General features: G+C 39.1%; 3 protein-coding genes across 3 annotated transcripts in view; all 3 read right to left on the reverse strand.

Moving 5' to 3' along the window:
• The window catches only part of LOC127831203 (histone acetyltransferase p300-like), a 75,725-nt gene that overhangs the window by 20,736 nt on the left and 36,426 nt on the right, over positions 1–18,563 (reverse strand). Inside the window, exons 16-17 of the mRNA XM_052356194.1 lie at positions 14,568–14,763; positions 13,996–14,114 (exon numbers count right to left, since the gene is read on the reverse strand). Of these exons, the coding sequence (XP_052212154.1) occupies positions 13,996–14,114; positions 14,568–14,763 (315 nt within the window). The remainder of the gene's footprint in view (positions 1–13,995; positions 14,115–14,567; positions 14,764–18,563) is intronic.
• On the reverse strand, positions 5,969–6,626 carry LOC127880856 (uncharacterized). Its single transcript, XM_052428305.1, has one exon. The coding sequence runs from the start codon at positions 6,547–6,549 to the stop codon at positions 6,049–6,051; it is 501 nt and encodes a 166-aa protein (XP_052284265.1). The 5' UTR covers positions 6,550–6,626; the 3' UTR covers positions 5,969–6,048.
• Positions 6,747–7,554, reverse strand: LOC127880855 (CREB-binding protein-like). The gene has a single exon (XM_052428304.1). It carries the CDS (start codon positions 7,455–7,457, stop codon positions 6,747–6,749), a length of 711 nt encoding a protein of 236 aa, XP_052284264.1. The 5' UTR covers positions 7,458–7,554.

The raw sequence follows: 18,563 nt of genomic DNA on the forward strand, positions 1-18,563 counted from the left end.
CATTGTATGACAGACTAGTATAAATGTATTTCATTAAAAGTGCCGTTTGTGGCCTTTGCGTAAGCAAGGGAATTACGTAATAATTGTATGTCGTTATGTGTCGACAAGTTTTTTTCTGTGTGCGTTAAAGATCTCATGAAGTATGTATTGGACAAACTCTGCAGTAGATCTTTAGTATTCAAACAAGTGCATCTTCATTGGTTGTTATCAAAGAAACAAGCTAATAAAAGGGTTACTTAAAGCTAAAGCAGTCTCCCTTGCTCGAACGGTAAAACCTCAAAACTATCGAGTATTAAACACACTCCACAATACAGTTTTAATTATATTTTCTTCTTCTTTTATAATAATGGCTATGTTCAATACTGATACATTATGGCCATGCGTGGGGGTTAAAAAGAAATAGATTGATAGGTTTCCCGAGTTACTCAATCCACTAAGAAAAATCCTATCAACAGTGATACAAAAAGGTGCAAAACCTAACACCTTGAGCCCTTAAGACTGAAATATATACATATACAACTGTGCATGTGGTGAGAATATTAGTCGAGTTAAAAACAGGATAAAAGCAGAAATATGTGATCTAAGGAAGGAACACTGATGTAGACAGCACTGATTTAAATCCAGGGATCGTACCAGCGCTGACTACATAAGATGGAAGTGTGTTCCATTATACAACTGTTCTTGGAAAGAAAGAAAATTTGTGGTAATCAGCTGTACTTGGTGGTATTTGGTATGCCATGTGATGGTGATGGCGTGAGTGTCTAATGTATGGAGTGAGATAGTGATGTGGATTGACATCAACATGATTATATACTATTTTATAGAACAAAATGAGTCTAGCTTGTTGTCTTCTTGATTGCAAGGTATTCCAATTCAAATCCTTAATTATATTTGTGACCGTGCCCGGTGTCTTGCTGTAATTATTCGTTACAAATCTGGCGGCTTGACGCTGAACATTTTCAATTTTATCAATATCTTTCTGATGGTAAGGGTCCCACACACTAGAGCAATATTCCAAGGATGGTCTAACAATGCTGTTATATGCCACTGCCTTAGTTTCCATTTTAGAAGAATGAATGTTTCGTTTTAAGAATCCTAAGCTCTGGCTTGCTTTACTACTAATTTTATTTACGTGAGGTGACCAGTTTAAAGTTGAGCTTACTTCAACGCCAAGATAAGTGGCTTGGTTTACAACAAACAGAGGTTGATTGTGAAGAGTGTAGGCTGTTTTTAATGGTTTACGGTTTCTCGTAACATGCATGATCTGACATTTTTCTATGTTAAAAGACATCTTCCATTTCAGCTCCCACAATGATAGACTATCTAGATCTCTCTGAAACTGAATAGTGTCAGCCAAAGTTTTTATGGATCTGTACATGACACAGTCATCCGCAAATAGACGGACGTTTGACTTCACAGACGAAGGTAGATCATTCATGTAGAGCAGAAAAAGAAGAGGCCCAAGAACTGATCCCTGGGGTACGCCAGAAATTACAGAGGCCATGGTGGAAGTTTCCCCATCTACAACAACCTGTTGACTACGGTTACCAAGAAAAGCTTTATTCCAAGAGTGTGTAGTGCCCGTGATGCCATAATGGGCTAGTTTCAGCAACAATCTACCGTGATGTACAACATCGAAGGCTTTGCTAAAATCCATGATGGCAACATCCATCTGGTCTCTCTGCATGGTAGAAGCTTAGTCATGGATAAAACCCACAAGTTGGGTTTCGCAAGACCGCCGGGCTCGAAAGCCATGTTGGTTGTCCAACAGGATATTAAAGTTGTCAAGATGGTCTAAGATGTTACTAACAACGATATGCTCCAGCAATTTACAAGCAATACATGTTAATGAGACTGGTCTATAATTACTAGCTTGGTACTTTTCACCTTTTTTAAAAATAGGAGCTACAAAAGCCATGGACCAGTCAGAAGGGACAGAACCAGAAATAAGTGATTTGTTAAAAAGAATTGTAACAAGGGCTGTTTGTAAAACATGCATGCCCCCCATATGGGCTGTCCGTTGTACTGGCAGCCATTGTGTGAATACGACTTTTGTCACTGTGACCTTGACCTTTAACCTAGTGACCTGAAAATCAATAGGGGTCATCTGCAAGTCACGATCAATGTACCTATGAAGTGTCATGATCCTAGGCAAAAGCGTTCTTGAGTTATCATCCGAAAATCATTTTACTATTTCGGGTCACCGTGACCTTGACCATTGACCTTGTGACCTCAAAATCAATAGGGGTCATCTGCGAGTCATGATTAATCTACCTATGAAGTTTCATGATCCTAGGCATATGCGTTCTTGAGTTATCATCCGAAAATCATTTTACTATTTCGGGTCACCGTGACCTTGACCTTTGACCTAGTGACCTGAAAATCAATAGGGTTCATCTGCGAGTCATGATCAATCTACCTATAAAGTTTCATGATCCTAGGCATATGCGTTCTTGAATTATCATCCAAAAATCATTTTACTATTTCGGGTCACCGTGACCTTGACCTTTGACCTAGTGACCTCAAAATCAATAGGCGTCATCTGCAAGTCATGATCAATCTACCCATGAAGTTTCATGATCCTAGGCGTATGCATTCTTGAGTAATCATCCGGAAACCATTTTACTATTTCGGGTCACCGTGACCTTGACCTTTGACCTAGTGACCTCAAAATCAATAGGGGTCATCTGCATGTTATGATCAATCTACCCATGAAGTTTCATGATCCTAGGCGTATGCGTTCTTGAGTTATCATCCGGAAACCATTTTACTATTTCGGGTCACCGTGACCTTGACCTTTGACCTAGTGACCTCAAAATCAATAGGGGTCATCTGCAAGTCATGATCAATGTACCTATGAAGTTTCATGATCCTAGGCCCAAGCGTTCTTGAGTTATCGTCTGACAACCACCTGGTGGACGGACTGACCGACCGACCTACCGACATGAGCAAAGCAATATACCCCCTCTTCTTCGAAGGGGGGCATAAAAATAGGTGCAATTTCATTTGCACATTCCCGTAAGATTCTGGGTTTGATTTGGTCTGGCCCTGCGGCCTTGTAAGGATTCAGTTTGAGTAGGAGTTTCTTAACACCATTTACCGTAATATTAATTGATGGCATATTTTTATACGGGCTATTACCAAGATCTGGATACGAGCTGTGTGTGTCATTTGTAAAAACAGAAGAAAATTGTTTATTTAAGACTTCAGCTTTTTCCTTGGGATTAGATTTTAAGACCCCATCATCCCTCAAGGGTGCTACACCACGTGAGTCATTTTTAAAGCTTTTTATGAACCCCCAAAAACGTTTAGTTGTCCCATGTTTATGTCCTGTTTCATCACATATTATGTTGTTCATGTAGTCCCAGTAAGAGTTATGAATTTTCTTTTGTATTAATGATCTGATCTTCTTAATTTTTGGAAGTAAAGTGTAATTTTTTGTCTTTCTCATTTTGCTATAAGTCCGGTCACGTTTTTTCATTAGATTTTTAATGTCAGAATTCAGCCATGGTAGATGCTGCTTGCCAGAAACAGTTTTAGTTGGTATGTATTTTTCAACAAGAGTGTTAAGACAGACTTTGAATTTGTCCCAAAGCCTCTGGACATTCATATCATTAATATTGTTTACATCTATAAAAATTATTAAACCAGTTTTGATTTCCGACCAGTTAGCCTTGTCAAGCAGAAGTATTTTCCGTTTCTCTTTCCGATTTATTCTAGCAGAGGATAAAATATCAACAAAAGGGATGCAGTGATCACTTAAACCTGGAATGACCTTAACTGTTTCGGCTAAAGAAGGATAAGACAAGAAAAACAGGTAAAGACATTTCTTAGTGGTATCAGATAGTCTTGTTGGTTCATCAACTATTTGGTTTAATGAATGAGTATCTGCAAAGTTTAAAATTTTGTTACATTCTTCTGGGTGTGAAGCATTAGAGTCTACAGTTTTATTTTTCCAATTGATTTCCCCAAGGTTAAAATCGCCCCCAATTAGGGTTGTACTATTTAATTTATGAGTCAGACTGATGGTACGATCCAGCTCGTCTATACATGTAAAATCCCTGTCAGGTCGGTATGCACTGCAGTCTTTTTTACCATTTTGCTTTATATTTACCCAAATAATTTCAGATGAAGATTTTAATTCCACAGGAGCATGACTTCTTAATTTATTTGAAACCAGTACAAAAACCTCGCCTCCTGTCCTGCCTTTTCGATCATTTCTGTAAACATCGTAATCAGATGGAAACACTTCTGAATTTTTTATTTTAGGCTTGAGCCATGATTTATTACCCAGAACAACATCACGTTTTACAGTAGCTAGCATAGATTGGAAAGCTAAATTTTTCTTCTTTACAGACTGACAGTTTACAGTCACAATTTTTAAGTGATGTACATACTGTGATTTGTGAGTTGGTAATTTGTTGTGTCTCATAGATTGAGAGTTTGTAGTTATGCATGTGTGTTTACTGACTGGTGTGCTACAGTGTAAGGGTGCTTGCTGCCCAGGGCCTGGGGATTGCATACATGTAAGGACGGATGAGTTGTCTGTACTGACATGTGATAATGAATGATCTGATTGCATAGACTTTGTGTGATCAAAGAATGTAGAGTTAAAATGAAATACACCACAGTTTGTACATTGCCACGGTTCATTTGAGAGATCACAATTATACTGATATGTAAGTGAACGCATGCCCTGACATTCTGCATGAAACCATGTATAACATTCTTCACAAAAGACTCCTCTATCTGGATGCCATTTAACTGCTAAATTGCAAGTGCCACATAAGTCTGAACTAACTGGACCTGGATTTGATTCTGTATTATTTCCTAATAGGATGAGTAATACACATAAGTAGAATAAAGTGAGACGGTTCCTGCCAAAAAGTTGCCTCTTTTTTCTAGTGAGCAGACGTGAACACAGCCCGAAATACAACTTAAGATTTGGATTTGGGTTATGATGGTAAATTAACTGGAAAAATTGGTTCAATAAAGCAACTGCCTGCTTTGTCGGTATCTGTTTAGCAAAGTTTAACCATAGACTGTGACTGTGAAATGGGTCTGTCACTTCATGAATATTTTTCATGTAACTCGATGCAGGGTCTTCACTTGTAATATGAAGAGGGATGAGCAATAGCCCCAACACACACAGAGTATATGCAGACATAACTGTCTTCAGGTATCGTACAAGTACGAAAATTTGAAGGTCAAAGAAATTTTTTGAAGGTCGCGAAAATACGTGACAAAAGAACAAAGTGTGGGCCAAGATCTGTTATGGCAGTAAGAATGGAAAATACTGGCACACTCTGTGTAAGTTGCCTCAATACCTGATCTTACAAAGAGGTTTAGGGTTTCTCTGCTGAAAAGAATAGTTAGTGATTTTTTTTGTTTCTTAATAGAAATGAAAACCCCACGCAGGTTACACTCCACGATACCCACGATTTTATACAGATACTGTACATCATCTAGCATTCAATCAGTATCCATTGCGCAAAATAAAACAAATGAAGTCATAATAATGTTTATTTTGTTTTACATTATTTGCAATATCAGCACTTAACATGACATTACCAACATATCCGACATATTAACTACGACGGTAGCAATTTGTTCTTACATAGTGCACTGGTTTCTCTTGGAATCGGGTAAAAATGTTAAAAAAATAAATAAAGAAGTCCAAGAAGCCAGTCCACTGTACCACAAATAATTTGAACTGCTGGTAAATTTTGTACAGATATGAAAGTGGAATAAGATAAGATATATGTTATGTACAATGTTGACTATAAAATAACTTGAATGAATTATTTTAACAACATCCTATTCACACTGTCACACTGCTTGACACTTTGTTCAATGTTTGAGAACACATAAACAACACCAGGGGAAAATCTCTAGTTATAATTAAGGATATATTACATTATGAAACACATTCTATCTTCTATAAATTACTAAATGTTTGTACAAAGAATGATAATGAAAATACTTAAGTTTTGGTTTTATATCGTGTAGCGCACTTCAACACATGAATACGGTTGCTTTCAAGCCCTGCTATAATGTTTCGACAAACCGCGATAATTGATCATGTGGTTGTAACTGACTCACTTCATTGTCCGGTGAAAGCGAGTGCACCATATCAAGGCCTGGGTTCTGATCTTGAGGCACAGAATTGTGAGATTGTAACTGGGATAGCATCACTGAATCTGATGTCAGTTGAATATAGTATTGACCATGCATGCCAGGGTCCGGCGATTGGTTCGGAGGTATGTGAGGCGGCGACATCTGGGGTTGCCTAGGAGACGGATTGAGCTGTTGTCGAAGTGATGGTGTGGGCTGGGGTGAGCGCACTTCAGGTGCAGGGTGGAGGAGGGGGTCAGCGCACCTGCTGCATGATGTTGGAGGTCTGCTGGGACAGCATCTGAGGATTGACAGGCTGGTCCCGGCCATCTGCTGCTTGAGATGCTGCTGGACCTGGTGGATCATCAGGTGGTTTTGGTTCTGGAACTGCATGCCGTCTCCCTGGAACCTCTGCTGCTGCACATAATGGGACATCTGCGTTCATTGTTGGTTAAACGGAGGTGGCGGCGGGTTGAAGTGGCCCATATGTTGCTGTTGGGGCTGCCCCATATGCTGCTGCTGTGGTGGCTGGCCCATCTGCTGTTGCTGAGGTCGTATCCTCTGCTGCCACAGCATGTAATGTAAGGCTGACCGAGGGCCTGGTTCTGCTGCATGCCAGTCGTTGCATGCATCTAAGGGTTGTTGGGCCGCGGCTGCATCGGACTGGGAGCCAAACCACCAACTCCCTGCACTGGTAGATTCCTCTGCTTAATGAAAGCTGCCATCAACTGAGGATTTGATTTCAGGATCTGTATAACCTGCTGCTGTTTCTGTGGGGATGGCGGAGATTTCAAAGTTCGCATCAACTGCTCCAGTGCCTCATTGGGTGCCCTCTGGCTAGGCGGTCTCTGAATCATTGGCTGAGCCCTGTTCTGGTTCATGACACTATTCATGCCAGGTACACCATCTGTCATGCCCACAATGCATTGGTTCTGGACAGGCATTCGGGGCTGCTGCATAGCTCTTATCTGACCAATGTTGGGAGAATTTTGCTGCTGCTGCTGCTGGATGTTCTGGGGCAAGATGGACTGAGGTTTGGTCTGGGGCACTGGCTGTGGTATCTTCTGAGTGGGCTGAGGCCACTGCTGGGGAATGGTGCCTCCACCCATGTTCTTGCCTTTAGCCGTGCTGCCAGCCTGTCTCTGTGCGGCCTCCTGGGCCTGTTTAGCTGCCTGCGCCTGATGTAGCCTCTGTTGCAACTCTTGCTGACGCAACCTTTGCTTGATTTGCTGGCAAAATGGCACTTGACACTTCTGTTCATTACACTGTTTCGCATGATAGCAACACAATGCAATCAGCTGCTTACAGATAGGACACCCAGTGTTTGTCTTTCTCCTACACATTCTTGTATGCGCCACAACACGTTTTAATTTATTACAGATAGGCAAACTGCAGTTGGCATCCTTACAACCACAAGCATGAACTAGCGACTGATTACACGACTGAATAGACTGTTTGCATTTCTCTGCAGGATCTTGCTTGTCACCACCAGAAGACCCATCATCCAGGTCGAGACCCAGCCGGTCCGACTTGTGATTATGGTCATCTTTTTGGTAACAGTCGTTGCACAAGTCAAAGTCCTAAAAAAGTAGACACACCAGGTTCAGAAACTAAAAATCCAAATTGTGAACAACACTTTCACCAGTCATTTGTGATCGTTGACGTGTTGTTAGCAAAGATGTCTTGATTTACAATGATCTTATTACATTAAAAAAACAAGAGCACCCCATAACGGGTGCCACGCTCGGCTGCGGGTGCATTTTTTCAGAAATGAAAGCTTGTCAGATTTGTTTAGAGGTCACAGTGACCTTGACCTTTGACCTAGTGACCCAAATATGGGTGTAGCGTGTAGAACTCATCAAGGTGAAGCTACATATGAAGTTTCAAAGTTGTAGGTGGAAGCACTTTGATTTTAGAGCCAATGTTCGAAACCTTGTCAAAATGTTAAGGTTTATGGACAAATGTAAGTCGCTCACCGGAGAGGAAAGGAACTGACCTGTTATGTGCAGCCCAAGATCTCATTAGAACAAAATGTTCTTACCAAGTTTTATGACTAGTGAACACCATGGCAGCCTCGTTTTTCAACAGACCAAACCCATTTTCATACACATCCAAGATACCATTTAAACAAATATTCTGACAAAGTTTCATGAAGATTCATGAAGCCATATGAGACAAGAGGGACAAGATGGCCCTAGTTCGCTCAACTCAGAGGAGTCTGTTCATTCAATCTTTACCAAATGTCAAACTTTACCTAGATATTGTCCAGACAAACATACTGGTCAAGTTTCATCATTATTAAACCAACACTGTGGCGCATGGAGTGTTTATATTTGTGTAAGATTTGACCTGGTTACCTTTATTTTGAGTTGACCCCCCTAACCATACATCAAACTTTGCTTACAAAAATAAATATGACCAAGATTCATAAAATCTGAAACAAAAATGCGACCTCTAGAGTGTTTACAAGGACTTTGTATAATATAATGAAAATTTGGACAATCTAAGGGCAATAATTATGGCATTTATTATGTGATTTTGCTCATTTTTAAACTTGACTGAGATCTGTCAGCAATTTTGATAAAGAATGCTTGAGAAATAGGAATGCTAGAGTGTTTACAAACCAAATGTGGACGGACGGACGGTGGACAAAGATCAATCCTAAAACCTCACCTGAGGAATCAGGTGAGCTAAAAAGTGTGTTACCGATCTGAGCCATTTTTCAAATTGTCCGAGAAATCAATAAAACCAATGTAATGACTAAGTTTCACGATGATTAGGCAAAAAATGTGACTTCTATAGTGTTCGATCACAAGGTATCTCTCTAGTCACATAAGGAAAACTGCCCCACCCCCTGGCGGCCATGTTTTTTGCCCGATCGGGACCATTTGTGAACTCATCTGAGATATATATTAAATCAATCTGTTCAACAAGTTTCATGATGATTGGGTAAACAATGTGACTTCTGGAGTGTTCACAAGGTTTTTTACTATATAAATATAAGAAAACTGCCCCCCCCCCCCCCGGCAGCCATGTTATTTAACTGACCGGAACCATTTTCGAACTCAACTCTTGTATCAAGGAAACAAATGTTCTGACCAAATTTCATGAAAATTGGGCCAATAATGTTCACATGTTTTAACTATATACATATAGAGAAAAATGAACCGCCCACTGGCGTCCATGTTTTTTCACCGATCTGGACCATTTTCAAACTGGTCCGAAGTATCCGAGATATCAATAACACCAATGTTTTGACCAAATTTCATGATAATTGGGCAAAACTTGTGACTTCTAGAGTGTTACAAGTTTTCTATTTAGCCAAATAAGGAAAACTGCCCCGCCAACTGGCGGCCATGTTTTTCTACGGACCGGAACCACTTTTGAACTCAACCAACATATTATTAAGGAAAACATTTGGACCAAATTTGATGAAAATTGGGCCAAAAATGTGACTTCTAGAGTGTTCACGTTTTTACTATATACATATAGAGAAAATGCCACGCCCACTGGCGGCCATGTTTTTTCACCGATCTAGACCATTTTCGAACTCGTTCGAGATATTAATAAAACCAATGTTTTGACCAACTTTCATGATGATTGGGCAAAAATTGTGACCTCTAGAGTGTTTACAAGGTTTCTCTATAGCCAAATAAGGAAAACTGCCAAGCCCACTGGCGGCCATGTTTTTCAACGGACCGGAACCACTTTTGAACTCAACCAACAAATCATTAAGGCAAACATTTTGACAAAGTAACACGAAGATTGGGCATAAAATGTGACGTCTACAGTGTTTACAAGGTTTTTCCTTTTTTTGACCTAGTGACCTAGTTTTTGACCCAGCATGACCCAGTTCCGAACTCGATAGAGATATATTGGGACAAATCTTCTGACCAAGTTTCATGAAGATCGGACAATACATGTGGCCTCTAGAGTTTTTACGAACAAATGTGGACGGACTGACGACAGATGGACGGACGGACGACGGATGGACGGACGGACGACGGACAAAGAACGGTCACAAAAGCTTACCTGATTAATCAGGTGAGCTAAAAAATGCTCCGCTCCCTGGTGGCCATGTTTTTCAAGCAACTGGAACCATTTTCGAACTTGTCTACGATATCATTGGGACAAAACTTCTGAGAAAGTTTCATGATGATCGGACAATAAATATGGCTTTTTGAGTGTTAACAAGGTTTTACTATAGCTATATAAGGAAAAATGCCACGTCCATTGGCGGCCATGTTTTTCCACCAACCGGAACCATTTTCGAATTCATCCAATATATCATTTGTACAAATCTTGTGACCAAGTTTCATGATGATCGGACAATAAATGTGGCCTCTAGAGTGTTCATAAGGTTTTACTAAAGCAATAAATAGCCATATTAGGAACAACAACTGTCTCCATCGGAAGATATATGCCCCCGAAAAACGCTTTTCAAAACCTAAACGCAGATTTCGAAACCTAAACGTGGACCCTAAGTTCAAGTTCAAGGTCAAAGGGGTCAAAATATGTGTGCGTATGGAAACGCCTTGTCCATATGCACATGCATACCAAATATGAAGGTTACATACACGTTATGAGCATTTTTCAAAACCTCAACGCAAAAGTGCGACTGACAGACAGACGGATCGACAGTGCGACTGCTATATGCCACCCTACCGTGGGCATAAAAAAAGTTAAGTTTTGATATAGGACAATAACAATCCAACATGCACAACTTCGTAACAAAAGGAAAACAAAAGGCCCAAAGTTGCTCACCTGATATAAAAAGAAATGACCTGTTCTTTGCAGCCCAAGATGCCAATGGAACAAATGTTCTAACCAAGTATCATGAAGAAAGAACAACAAATGGCCCCTTGGCGGCCATGTTTTTTTAACAGACCTGAACCATTCTTTAACTCTTCCAAGATATGTCCAAATTTCATGAAGATTGGGAAAAAAATGTGTCTTCTAGACTGTTCACATGTTGTCACTATATACATATAAAGAAAACTGCCCCACTCCCTGGCGGCCATGTTTTTTCACTTATCACGACCATTTTCAAACTCGTCCGAGACATCAACATAACTAATGTTTTGACAAAATTTCATGATGATTAGGCACAACATGTGTATTCTAGAGTGTTCACAAGCTTTTTTACTATAAAAATATAAGGAAAAAGATCCCCCCCCTGGCGGCCATGTTTTTTACCGATCCAAACCATTATCAAGCTCAACTGTCCTATCCAGGTGTGGTAGTGCGGTCTCCTTTGCTTACGCAGATGAACCGGTCACAGGACGGTTACAAGTTATGTAACTTTGTAAGCACTTATGTAATGCGGAAATATTTATTCGACAAACTCTTATTTCCGGTGAGGATGAATATACTGACTGGCTGTAATTTATTTAACTAAAGGCGTTCATTCAGGGACGCCTAAATACACTCAAAGAATTTATTTATTAGTGAAAACCATGGCAGCTTTGACAAAAATAACTAATTTTTATTCCAAGAACTCGGAAAATGAAGAACAATGACAAGGAATGAAAAGTAAGAACAGGTACAAGCCAAGTCTAAAGAATCTAAGTAGCGTAACAAAAATGAACAACATAAAGCAAATACCTTAATGAATGTAAAAAGAAGTTCAAAATCTGTCAAAAAACCCTGATATAAATATAAGTTACTATTAGTCTAGAAAGTGCTTCAAAAATCTAGTTTACAAAATAGGTCTTATTTAATCTAAAGAACAATATTTATGGAGATTAGGAAACTTCAGTGAATCAAATGTAAAAATAAGAAAAATTTACTACAGTTATTGAAATAGAATAGAGTCTTTCTAATTTAGAAAATGCCAAATAAAAATAATCTAAATAATAAGAATAATTTAGAAAATAATGCCAAAATGTCTTGATGCTGGTGTTAAAAATAATTTAGAGTTTAATTATTTCAAAAATCCAACCTTTTTCATGAGCTGTTAACTTTTCAAGAAAGCATCAAGAGGTATTTAAATCAGCCCAAACGGCTTATTTTATACAGATCAGAAGAATTCAATGGCAGAGTAGTCAATTTTCCCTCAGAACATAGCATTTATCAATGATCAATATCTTCCCAAATTCCATAGCAGAACTAAAAATAGATTACTGAACCAGGTTAAACAAGGGAGATAAATACTGCATAAATACTGCAAAATCGCGTACATGTTGTCTTTCTTTCAGTTATCTCTTAGTTGAAAGGCTTATCATAAGTGTTAATGACTAAAACAGTTATGTTAACTATGAAAATATGTGTTATGAAAAATAACATAACACAGTTAATGTCACATAATATTGACATAATAAAACCAAACTTTACTACACAGGAAACCAATGTTCTAACCAGATTTGATTGAGCAAACTAGAAAGTTAACAAGATTTTACTATAGCCATATAAGGAAAAATGCCCCGCCCCTTGGCAGCCATGTTTTTCAAGCAAAAGTTACCATTTTTGTAATCGTCCAAGATATCATTGGGACAAATCATCTGAGCAAGTTTCATGAAGATCGGAAAATAAATGTGGCCTCTAGAGTGTTAACAAGGTTTTACTATAGCCATATAAGAAAAAATGCCCCGCCCCCTGGCGACCATGTATTTCAACCAAAGGACATCATTTTCGAACTTGTCCAAGATATCATTGGGATGAATCTTCTGACCAAGTTTTATGAGGATCGGACAATAAATGTGGCCTCTAAGGTGTTAACAAGATTTTGCTATAGCCATAGTTCTGACCAAGTTTCATGCAGATCGAAAAATAAATGTGGCCTCTAGAGTTAACAAGGTTTTACTATAGCCATAAAAGGAAAAATGCCCCGCCCCCTGGCGGCCATGTTTTTAAACCAACCGGAATCATTTTCAAACTTGTCCAAGATATTATTGGGATAAATCTTCTGACCAAGTTTCATGAAGATCGGACAATATATGTGGCCTCTAGAGTGTTAACAAGGTTTTACTAAGGAAAAATGCCCTGCCCCCTGGCGGCCATGTTTTTCAATCAACCGGCATTATGTTTGAAATGGTCCAAGATATTATTGGGATGAATCTTCTGACCAAGTTTCATTTAGATCGGACAATAAATGTGGCCTCTAGTGTGTTAACAAGATTTTAATATAGCTATATATAGCCATATAAGGACAAATGCCCCGCCCCTTGGCAGCCACGTTTTTCAAGCAAACGTTACCATTTTTGAACTCATCCAAGATATTATTAAGACCAATCTTCTGACCAAATGTAATGAAGATTGGAAATAAATTTGGCCTCTAGAGTGTTTACAAGGCAAATGTTGACGCCGCACAACGGGCGACGGACAAAAGGTGCTCACAAAAGCTCACCATGAGCACATTGTGCTCAGGTGAGCTAAAATATTAAAAACAAACAAGAGCTGTGTTTGTGATACACAATGCCCCTTACTGCGCCGCTTTGAAGCCATATATTTGACCTTTGACCTTGAAGGATGACCTTGACCTTTCGCCACTCAAAATGTGCAGCTCCATGAGATACACATGCATGCCAAATATTAAGTTGCTTTCTTCAATATTGCAAAAGTTATGGCCAAGGTTAAAGTTGTGTGACAGACGCACACATACAATGACAGACAAACAGGCCAAAAACAATATACCCCCGCTCATTCGATCCGGGGGCATAAAGACTCTAAATAAATTAACACAGAGACAACTTTGAACGCAGAGTCTACATCTAACTGTCATACGCACTTAACTGAAGCAACAAATCTCCATCCGAATTTAAGGTATTGAGCCAAAATATTTGTTTCACTTTTTAGTAAGAATGACCTTCCCCAACTGTGCCCAACAGCAAACCCACACTAAGTCTGCATAATAGCAACATACAAATACAATGTGAAATTCACAGGTATCTGGAGAGCCACAGGATTAACTGGCTGCCTGAAAGGCAGGGATTCTGGGTCTTGTCGATACAACTTTTCAAGAGATGGCATCAATGCCTGGCGCAACTCGTCTGGCTTGAAAACTGAAAGTACACAAAATTGAGTGTTTTGTAGGTATTCTTCACCAATTTCAGAAATATCCTTCAAAAGATAACAGTCGATAATGTACCGCACTTGGCGGTTAAATTATTTTGTAATATAATTTTTTATCTGTTTATAGATTATCCTCATGATCTTTTCCAGTAAATGAATCATGCAACCTCATTCCACCAAACAAAAAGGCCCTAGGTTGCTCGGCTGAGAACCTAAGTAACTAAACAAATCTAAGTAGCTTTTGTGGTGCATTTATAACAAATGTGTCTTATGAAATTGCTTTTTACCTAGAACCATTTTCCAGCCCATCTCTGATAGATATCCTTAGAATAAATGTTTTGATTAAGTTTTATTCAGACTATGCAAAAAGTGAGACATCCGAAGTGTTCACAGGGATTCCAACTTGTCATAAAAAGAAAATGTCCAACGTGATCCATACTCACTTTTCTTTGACCTAGGAGGTTTGAGCTGTGCAGGTGAGGGTACTGGGGTGATGCCTGAAGGCTGGCTGGTGTCCATGGGGCTTGACTTCATGTCCTCACTGGAGTTCAGGGGCTCCGTTTTGGGTTTGGACACCCCACCAGTGTCCAGACCGGTCAGCTCCTCTTTCACTGACCGCATACCAGGCTCCTGCTTCACCTGCAAACATGCACACACCTTCAGTTAACTAACAGCTTTTGGGTGGTTCATCATCTGGCCTGGCATGCGTGCGCCCATGGGCTCAAACCGCTGAGTGTTAAGACCAGGGTTCGTTTGTGGTGGGTTCGATTGTACATGTAGGTTCATCTGGAAGCCACAAGAACAATAATGTGATGTGTCTCAATTTATTCATCACAATAAGACTTATTAATTTCTGAATATAAATTAATAACATTTATTTTCGCGGAAACGATTGTTGTTTACTGGTTTCTATAGATACGATAACGGATTACTTTGTCTGTTTCGTTATGTTCGGATTGACTTGGTCGAGATCGTTAGTACAATAGAATTACGCAATTTCCGTACCACGTGATATGACGTCATGCCTCCTTTTGTAAACTGCCTGTGCTGGTGTTAAGATCGTCAAAACGTGAACAATTATATTTCGAGCGATCTTCGGAAATTCATTGAGGCAGAAAAAGGAAGCAAGTGGAATCAATGGAGGACTTTACCCTATTCCGAAACTCGATCCAGGAAGTATTTTTTCTTGATTTTGGGGAGATGTTTCGTGCTTTTTAAAGTTAAAGTTTTCCTTGCAATACAAACAACGAAGCAGGGTGTGGTGTTAGTGGGGAATCTGTTACTACATTACGTCTTGTTTTAGCAAATAATCTGGGGCGACCCCTGAATACGGGTCAGTAGCACGATTTACGGCGTTCAGCGCAAGATGACTTGGCCACGCACTTGCCAGTCTCGCTGAAACAACACATTGCGAGTGGCGATTATGTGAGCGCGCTTAGTACATTTGATTTATTTGCGAAATTATATTCAGAACATTTTAGTTTTAAATGGACACAGTATTTTTTTAACAAATAATCTTAGTTGATTACACAAAAAGCTTGTAATCAGTGTGTGCAAATAATCTGTTTGGCGTTGTTTTGGGCCATATAGCATGTTATAGCAACATATTTACTCGTTTTGATGTTTTGGTGCACATTTGTTTTCTTCTATCAAAGCAATTCTATTTCTCCTCACAGCAAATTTTGTTTATAAAAATTCTCTTCTCACAGAAATCTAATACTTCATTGTTCTAAGTCTACCTTATTACTAGCTTGTTTTCAGCGTGATCACAGTTTGTTATCATTTCCTAGCTGAAACAGGAAACTTAGTTTCCCTTACATCCCTCCTTTGCCTATATAGAAAACAAACACAAATTCTGTTTTTTTTGGTACTAGCCATTGGGACTCGCATACCGGCTAAATGACAAGGACTCGCATACCGGCTGATACTAGCCATTGGGACTCGCATACCGGTTGAATTGGTACTAGCCATTGGGACTCGCATATCGGCTGAATTATACCGGCTGGCTGAATTCGCATACCGGTACCAGCTGAATTACCCGGCTGTCCACTTATTATTATACTTAACACAATTATCATCATCAAACCTTCAAACACACATCACATTCTACAATCTTTATAACAGTCATCTTACAGTGACATTCTATGTAAATTTAGCCCACTAAATATATCAATTATTCAATTCAATATATAATTTCCATAATGTGAAATATAAACACATTTCAATAAAAATAAAATGTAAACCGTGCGAGTTCCCAAAGCTGAATGACAAACCTTCCAGAGCGCCTCTGGCGGCAAATTCATACTGAAGGGAAAGTAATTTTCGACTCATTCAATAAGATTTGACATTTAAACTCAACGAAAAAAGCAATCATTCTGAAACGCAGGTTTTCTGTACCAAATATGCCAACAGCATTTCTGCATGGTGTATATGAATCTTTATTTGTAGGCAAAAAGATAAAATCTTCAACAAATGCACTTAAGTCGCCAGAATTATCACATATAAGTGGCCAAAAACTAGCCGATTTCTATTCTGGCGCAACCGAAACGCCTTTCGCTTTACAATACACCATTTTACTCAAAACTCTGTGAATTAGAGTAACAGGAGGAACGTACAGCCCAAAAACATGCTTCAGTCAAATGTAAAAGCATCGATACCTGCAGATGTTGGGCACCAAAATCTACTAAAGAATGTTAAAAGTTTTGCATTATGCTCTGACGCAAAAAAATCTACATCTAAATTGCCCCATTTGCTTTGCAACATTTCAAATACATTCAAACTAATTCCCCAGTCATCCCTCTCGACAATCTTAGATAAATAATCTGCCAATCCGTTTTCTTCTCTTGGAATCCATTCAACTTCTAAATGAATTGAATTTGCTAAATCTTGTAAATCCTTTTTCATAGAACCTTTTTTTTTAATAACACTACAAACTCCTTGATTGTCTGTAAATCATTTAACGCGGTGACTTGCAAGCACAGCAATTAATGACTTTAAAACTCTATAAACTCCACAAAGTTCCCGCCAAGTAGAAGACATTTTAGTCTCCTCTGACGACCATGACCCATGCGCCACACCATTGACCGTCCCTACCTCATATCCGGCATAAGACACAGCAGATGCATCACTGTATACTACTTTTGAGTAAGCGCCAGTAGTAACAAGCAATTTTTTGTTAAGCAAATTGAGCCTTTCTCTCCAAAATGCCAATTACTCTACACTATCGATTGACAACTTAACGTACGCATTCCACGTGCACTCTTTCGCAACATCGATACTCAAATATCTAGTCATTATTTGAGCTACAGGGCCAATTACAATACACATAGAAATAATTTGACCAATACAACTAGCCACCTTTCTTACTGGCATATATTCAGAGCCCGATAAAATTTTGATGGTATTCTTAGCCTTGCTAATTCTTCTTTCAGGAATTCTTATTGAAAACTCTCTCATATTAATATTAACACCCAGCCACTCCATTTCCTGTACTGGTTCCCAGCTACATTTATCTACGTTAGGGATGAACCCAGAGAGAAGCAAATCATGCTTTATGTCAGATTCAAGATTTTTCGTCTCCTCATAATTATCATGTGTACGAAAACCATCATCCAAAAACATAATAACTCGTTGACCTTCGCCCCGCCACTTTGCTATAAGGGGCCTTGTAAGCTTAGTGAAAAAAATAAGGTGCTACACCCAACCCGAATGCATGCACCTTGAACCTAAAGTAACAAACTACACCATGATCATCTTCAAACGAAAACCCAAGGTAAGTTGTATGTTCAGGATACATATATCCACAAAATGGTAAGCAGAATGAATATCAAACTTTATCATGAATCCCCTTTCTTTAAGAAACATCAAACCTAATCTCAAATCCTCATATTTAACAGATTGTTTCCACATGTGTTTATTAACCCATCTCAGATCAAGAATGAGACGCTTTTTACCATGACTTTGAATGGAGACAGATAGTGGATTAACAACACGAGGTGGGACATCGGATTTTTCTACCAAATCCCGATCTAACAAATCTGTAATTGCTTTCCTAACAAATTCCCTATTATCACATGCTGATTTATTGTTTTTAAGCAATACGCTTTCAGGTAAAGAATAGTATGGAATCTTGTAGACATGTTCTATAGAATCAATTATAAATTGATTGGCGCCAATGTTTTTCCAAAATTGGATATGTTCCCTCAATCTATTTTTAACAATAATGTCTTTCTGACCTTGCTCGTAAATGAAATAATCATGGGTAAATCTGTCATCTTGTTCATAAATGTAATACTCATCTTTAAACACAGCACTTTCGATCGCGGGTGGGCTCGCCTCAGTGGCATCACTTCTTCCTGGCCTGAGCGCTTTCTTGCTGACATCTGGTAGTGGAGCACGTCCGCCGGAAGTGACCGAACTGTCCACACGCGAAGCATGAC

This window comes from Dreissena polymorpha, chromosome 5 (genome assembly GCF_020536995.1).
Source record: "Dreissena polymorpha isolate Duluth1 chromosome 5, UMN_Dpol_1.0, whole genome shotgun sequence".
Lineage (NCBI taxonomy): Eukaryota > Metazoa > Mollusca > Bivalvia > Myida > Dreissenidae > Dreissena > Dreissena polymorpha.

Excerpts from the sequence above, each read along its gene's own strand:
- LOC127880855 (XM_052428304.1), bottom strand. The coding sequence starts at position 7,457 with ATGTGTAGGAGAAAGACAAACACTGGGTGTCCTATCTGTAAGCAGCTG.
- LOC127880856 (XM_052428305.1), bottom strand. The coding sequence starts at position 6,549 with ATGTCCCATTATGTGCAGCAGCAGAGGTTCCAGGGAGACGGCATGCAG.